Source organism: Branchiostoma lanceolatum, chromosome 1, assembly GCF_035083965.1.
Source record: "Branchiostoma lanceolatum isolate klBraLanc5 chromosome 1, klBraLanc5.hap2, whole genome shotgun sequence".
Lineage (NCBI taxonomy): Eukaryota > Metazoa > Chordata > Leptocardii > Amphioxiformes > Branchiostomatidae > Branchiostoma > Branchiostoma lanceolatum.
This window is the reverse complement of record NC_089722.1, coordinates 14270184-14277354: the sequence shown is the minus strand read 5'-3', so window position 1 is coordinate 14277354 and position 7171 is coordinate 14270184. Positions and strand designations below refer to the sequence as shown.

The window sequence follows — 7171 nt, the reverse complement described above, 5'->3', positions numbered from 1 at the left end:
GAAAGTCCTAGCATGGAAGGAACTCAAATTATAAGTTTTCCTTATTAATTATGCACCTTAGATCCTGATTTGCTTAACATGCATTCATCATGTCAACCATCATCTAAGGTACTTACATGCCCAAAACAATGAAAAATATACTGCAATTCCAAAGAAAACCATCAGGAGGGCCTAACGTTTACCACTTACTCTCTGCCTAAAGACCTATCTACCACTCAAAATAAACTCACGAGCGTAGCTTGTCCAGAACACGAGATATTAAACCCGGCTTACGTTTGATTTTCAAAAGTCTAAGGGAGTCAGAAATTAAGACTAACTTGTATAATATAGGTGGGAACTTGACTTGGTATATATAGTAGGCTTTTCAACCGAACCTTTTAGTTTCCTGTAAGGTGCCCTATTTGTGTGCTAGCAACGTAATTGGCATATGAATACATAGGATAATTTGTACTTCCCATGTATAGAGGCGCATGCAAGATAGTAGGTAATAAAAAAATCAGACGTAACACCCTATTGACACAACGATATTTCGATTATTGTGAATTGAATTGAAAACAAGTCTAGGAACATTAAACTCGTGTAATTCCTTTCCTCTCAATGTTTCATTTCAACAGGCCAAGAAGGTGAAAATGATCGCAAATTGTTGGTGAGCATCGATGGTGAAAACCTGGACTTTTTTGTCCTGTTGGAAGATCCTTTCACAGGTAAATGACATATTGCCCTGTCTTTGTCTATTCCAGTTTATATAAGTCTATATAAGTTTAGTTTATAAAACAAACTGTATTTGGTAACACAAATACAAATGTTCAACCTCGATGATGATTTCCCCCTTGTGTTTCTATTTTCCCAGGTATCCCATTCGACAAGACCACGAGAGTCACTGTGAACTCCAAAAGTTCCGAAAGGGTGGTTCTCAAATGTCAGTTGACCGACGGTGTGTTCGACCCTTTACCCACCGTCACGGTCAGAACTCACTTTCAGGAAATCCAGCATCAGACTACGAAAGATGAAGTCAAGGTAACTATTGTATTGTTATTGAGAGAAATTAACTTTACTGAAATGAATAGTGCTTGTTTTCTTTGTCTCGGCCATATTCATTAACCCTCATACACCCGAACCTGTTTTTTGCGACTAAAAGGACAGAACAGGGTCAAAATGACCCCAAAATGTTTTGTTCAGTAAAATCTCCCTTTTCACTTTTTCCGTTGATTTTTATCCGTACATTGCGTTATCAATGTAAGAGGAATGTTTTGGCTTGTTTAGGTCTGAAAAATTCCCGTTCATTATCATATTTTATGCAAAAAGATCAGAAGGACCACGTCTTGAGCTAGTCCTATTTAGACCAGGATGGGATTTTTGAAGCTCACGCCAAATTTCATGTTGCGTAACTAATGAACAGCTTACGCGAGAGCCACCAAACTTGGCGACTTTTCAGAAAATGTCCCTGACAAAAATTTCAAATCTATAAAGTAAGTTCATCGTTTTTGGTGTTGCCATGGCAACAGGTTTTTGACAGGCATATTTTACCAAATCTGGTAATTTCAGTTAAAACAATGTCATTTCGAGGCTTTGTTAGTACGCCAAATGTATTTTCTTACATTGTTATCATCTTATGTAATCCAATGTAACCTTTATGATTTAGAATTAATGACATCATCGGTCAAAATCTAAGATGGCGGATAGACTTGACTTATGTCGGGTGCCAGTCTCCCTCCTCCGTATGGCGGATAGAATAACATAAAATAACGTCATAATGACGTCATATCACGTCATTATGACATAAAATTCGTTCTGGTCATATTAGTTTACATGTGCATCATCCTCTGAAAATTTGGAGGTCATATGATAAGTAGTTTAAGAGTTACAGAGGGCAGGTCTCAATAACTGCACATTATTTTTGTTGGGGTCAAAAATGACCCCAGAGGACTCAACGCAGACTTTCCTATATAATGTCAACAGCATTGTGCCGATCTCCCTATAGAATTAGCAGAGGTTAGAAAAGATGTCTGCTGTCAAAGTCACGGATGGAATTTTTTTCAGATCAAACATGTTCAAGTAGCACGTCAGAATCCACGCCTGGGACAAAAAATGACCACGTTCGGGTGTATGAGGGTTAAAAGTGTAAGACAAGCTCTTCTGTTCTCAAGTTCATATTACCGTAGACTAAAGAAAGTATTCACTGTTGAGCTCTCCTTTACGTGTGTAATTTGCAGCATGTGAAGGGATGTACATTGGGTCAGCTGGCCGTTGGGCGGTTGAAGCCAGAACTACTCATCAAGGCAACACAGCGTTGCTTGGCAACAGTGATGATGATGCCAGAATCCATCCGACAGAAAGGCCTTGAAAAGAACGCCATGATGACGTACCTGGACAAGCTTGACAAGAGCTGGCGTGGCGTTAGAAATGGTTTGTAATTGTCATTAACATGAAAGTCTGCAAGTTACACTACATGGTAAAGGTTAAATAAACTGTTCTCCAACTCAAGATATTGGACTCACACGATTACTTTGTGAGGGACGTAAATGAGGCCATCTACATTAAGGCACACCAGCACTCTGGCTACCGGGACGGGGGACAATATCGACTTCCAACAATCTTTGACCCGCATGCTGACGTTATACGTGCGTTGAGTCACGTGTCCAGATCGATAGGATAATTGTGCTGAAGAAGACTGAGTGATCAGTCGAAAATTTTGGATGAGTCAATTTGTTCGAGTTAGAGAACGGTTAAACCTCTTCCATTAGTAATTATCATCATTAATGTAAATGTGAAATGTTACATGTACAAAGGGATACTTTACAACATCTTTATCATCGGTGATGTAGCAACCCACGGGGGAATTGTAGTAGTCATAGCTAACGTTTGACTTTACGTTTATCGTTAGACATAGAAAGCGATTAACAGAACCATTGTTTTTGTTTTCAATAGCGAAACGTTTGTTCTTTTCACTCATAATTTTTTTTCCAAAATGAAATTGTTTTGTTTACTGTCATATTCAGATAACGGATCGCCAGAGCTTTTTGACATGGTGGCAAAGGCCTTACATGCAACAAATGGCCTAGAGATACTCCGAGATGACAAGCTCCTACCAATCATGGGTGAGATTGTAGCAGAAGTTGGTGACCACTTGAAGGTGATTTACCCCAAGCGATGGTATCACTGGGTTCTGGACAGTCTGCTTGGGCTTACAGCAGTCGCTGGTGTGATCTTCACAGGTAAGATTTATTATGTAACTTGAGAAATTTGGGCATTTTATATTGTGAATTGTTGTTCTCTGTATCAATGTTGTACTATTTTTTATTTCATTTGACAAAAGGGCGCGTCATTGCTGCGCACATCGGATCTATTTCCATCTTTCTGACGCGGGGTGAAGCCATTGCCAAAGGTATCGCAGGTATACTAGCTTCCGGAGCCAGCGTGTTAGCCAAGGCCAGATTTGAAAAGTACTTCATCGATGTAGAAGAAAATTACAAGGATGTTCTTAGGTAAGAAATGGTCACAACATGCCACATTCAACATTAATTAGCAGACTCAGCAATATAAGTATCATTTTACTCCATTCTGTCTATCACTCTGAGCAATTATGAATTTCAAAGAATTCCATATCTGAAGGTTGTAATGAGTTGAATATTACCGGTACATTGCCACAGGGTTCTACTGGAGGAGCTTCCATCATTGGAAGATGCAAGTAAGGAGAAGTCAATATGTGACGACGCGCTGACAGATGATGTGTACAGTCTCGAATCTGCAGTCCAAACAAAGTATCAGGTGCGTTTTAAGTGTGAAAGACGTATACTATAATAAGGACTTTCTCTAAACGTTTTCTTCTGCAGACGTTCTAATAACAGACATTCTGTTGGTGGTGAGTTTTCAACTGGCACTTACGTGTTCATTACCTTTGAGCTCATGACAACGACTAAGTTAATGATACTGATGATGATGATGATGATGATGATGATGGTGGTGGTGGTGGTGGTGGTGGTGGTGGTGGTGGTGGTGGTGATGATGATGATGATGATGATGATGATGATGATGATGATGATGATGATGATGATGATGATGATGATGATGATGATGATGATGATGATGATGATGATGATGATGATGATGATCTAAGAACACCAGTATCTCTTTCATCCCGATTGTCGCATTGTCTCTTATAGATGCTTGGATTTCTTGACAAAGACATTGAGACCATCATGGAATCAAACCCCTTCGAATCCAGTCGAGGAACAAAGCTGGCAAAAGTAACTAAAGAGTCCCAACAGGAGGCGCTGAGACGCTGCCAGATGACCTGTGACCTGTTCCGGATCCGTCAGCTGCTCATGAAGACTTGCTTTGTGGGTCTGATCGGTCCCCAGGATGCAGGCAAGACGACACTCATCAAGACGCTTTGGGGATTGGAGGAGGTGAAAGACATTGGGTTCCAGGAGCACACCAAAACAGCCGTGCTCTACAAGGCCAGGGGCACAGAGAGGATGATGGTAAGATGATACTAAGCCTATATTTACGTTTCTTAAAGGCAAACAAAGCAATAATAGTGCCCAAAAATTAAAATGAAATAATGCTGAAATATTCACGGTAGTGACATTTCCTAACACTGTTAAGCACATTTGCGTAGTACTTTGAGCATTTTAAAACCGTGCAAAAGAACGTGCCGTGCGATGATCCCCATAGTTTCGTGAGCCTACAGAAACCCCGGCGACGATTTTCAGTGAGTAGCCACATCACAACGACAGCGTATGTTTGCATCATGGACGTCGCTATACATTGTTATAGTGTTGTTTTAACTAATCATGTATAGAAATGACTAAATAGACTTTAAAAATTCAAATTTTCGGGCCCAAATATTGCTTGGGTTTCCTTTAATGTATGTGTAAGGAGAGCATTTGAATAGGGTGTAATGATACGTGCTTCTTATGCAACTTGATTTGTAGATTGTGGACTTTCCTGGCACGACCACAGTTGATACCCAGGTGGCCACTCTAGTGAACCACTGCGGGGGGCTGGCTAGTTTCTTCATCCTCGTCATGCCGTTCACCGGTGATCCCAGTAAGATCAACATTGACCAACTCAACAAGGTCAAGAGCTTCGGTTGCTCCTTCATGATCTGTATCAACCAGTGTGGGCGCTTTCCGGATGCGTTCAAGGTATGTCTTTATCGCCAAATGGCAACTACCATTTCAGAGGATCAACTTCTTTTCGCTTTCGCTTTTCGTATCTTATTGGGCAGTGTTTTACATTCAATTCAAGCTGTTCAATGGCTAATCTATTTGTTTCCTAGTCAAAGATTACATGTTCGTTTTGTCTCACTGTCGTTTCTCTTCCATCTCAGACCAAGGAACACACAGACAAGTTCCGTGCCGACTTCTCCGAGGTGCTGGACGTGAAACCTTCTGACATCTTCTTCACCGACTTTGTGGCCTGCACCCCGGAGATGCGCGCAGTGGGTCTGGTGGGGGTGGATGAGGTCAGGCTGTGGATCAAGGACTGGCTGATGAAGTATGACGTGTTCAAGAAGGACGAGCCTGAGCTGAGCAGCGCTGTGAACGAAGAAACAGCTGTGGAGGGTGACGCTACTTCAGAGTCAGAGCTGAGCAGGGCTGCGAACGAAGAGACAGCTGCTGAGGGCAACGCTACTTCAGAGCCAGAGCTGAGCAGGGCTGTGAACGAAGAGACAGCTGTGGGAGGTGACGCTACTTCAGAGCCAGAGATGAGCAGGGCTGTGAACGAAGAGACAGCTGCTGAGGGCAACGCTACTTCAGAGCCAGAGCTGAGCAGGGCTGTGAACGAACAGACAGCTGTGGAGGGTGACGCTTCTCCAGAGCCAGAGCTGAGCAGAGCTGCTAACGAAGAGACAGCTGTGGAGAGTAACGCTACATCAGAGCCAGAGCTGAGCAGGGCTGTGAACGAACAGACAGCTGTGGAGGGTGACGCTACATCAGAGCCAGAGATGAGCAGGGCTGTGAACGAACAGACAGCTGTGGAGGGTGACGCTTCTCCAGAGCCAGAGCTGAGCAGAGCTGCTAACGAAGAGACAGCTGTGGAGAGTAACGCTACATCAGAGCCAGAGCTGAGCAGGGCTGTGAACGAACAGACAGCTGTGGAGGGTGACGCTACATCAGAGCCAGAGATGAGCAGGGCTGTGAACGAACAGACAGCTGTGGAGGGTGACGCTACATCAGAGCCAGAGATGAGCAGGGCTGTGAACGAAGAGACAGCTGTGGACAGTAACGCAACTTCACAGCCAGAGCTGAGCAGGGCTGTGAACGAACAGACAGCTGTGGAGGGTGACGCTACATCAGAGCCAGAGATGAGCAGGGCTGTGAACGAAGAGACAGCTGTGGACAGTAACGCAACTTCACAGCCAGAGCTGAGCAGGGCTGTGAACGAAGAGACAGCTATGGAGGGTAACGCTACTTCACCTAAATCCACAGGGTAACATATATCCGGGGTATTCATGGATCTATGCTAGATGCAACATCAGTAATACCACCAGAAATGCAAAAGTACAGAAATGTATAGCAGCCATAACAATATATCATCGATAAGGTCCGTATATTATCTCCATATACATAAGATTCTTATATCATCTCCATATCATAAAGCTTTAAGAATTGATACAAATGTATTTCTCTTTGAAATGTAATAACAAATACATATGACTCGTCAACTGTATGCGACTTGCAACTGGCTGATGAAATTTGTAATGGACTTAAGAATATACATTTTGGACTTTCGTTCCGTTTGGCGATCGTTATTTTGTTTGAATTGTTAATGGGGATATATATTCCAAACGTTGTAAATCTTACATTTCCATTGTGCTGAATATGGCTGTAAATCATAATGTTATATGGTTATAATGCGGTATGATTATCTTCGCCGAGCACGATGGTCAAAAACCGGTCCAAAAATTCCCACTTGTAGGACATGAATATTGATGATTTGAAAATGCCAATCACGCTTATCACCACTGGCAACTGTCCGTGATTGGTTGACGTCTTTACAGGCGGACCGCAGCAATGTTTACCTTTCTATATCCCCCCTGTTGCTTTTTTCCCGCGAACCGTCCTATTCATATGCGTACCTTCAGTCAGTCTCAATTGTTCTTACATAACACATTTTAACAATACCAAGTGTGGGCATGATTATTTCCAGCATACTTTCGTTC

The 7171-nt window shown here is 42.5% G+C and overlaps 1 protein-coding gene and 1 long non-coding RNA gene across 2 annotated transcripts; both read left to right on the top strand.

The window, feature by feature from the left end:
• The first annotated feature begins 848 nt into the window (after positions 1 to 848).
• Positions 849 to 3762, top strand: LOC136427884 (uncharacterized). Its single transcript, XR_010754530.1, has 4 exons — positions 849 to 1017; positions 2214 to 2406; positions 3000 to 3485; positions 3651 to 3762. It is a non-coding gene; the product is annotated as an uncharacterized lncRNA (long non-coding RNA).
• A 384-nt stretch (positions 3763 to 4146) lies between these two features.
• Positions 4147 to 6873, top strand: LOC136436420 (serum response factor-binding protein 1-like). The gene is made up of 3 exons (XM_066430401.1): positions 4147 to 4484; positions 4938 to 5150; positions 5336 to 6873. The coding sequence occupies exons 1-3, from the start codon at positions 4164 to 4166 to the stop codon at positions 6440 to 6442; spliced, it is 1641 nt and encodes a 546-aa protein (XP_066286498.1). The 5' UTR covers positions 4147 to 4163; the 3' UTR covers positions 6443 to 6873.
• The last annotated feature ends 298 nt before the right edge of the window (positions 6874 to 7171 follow it).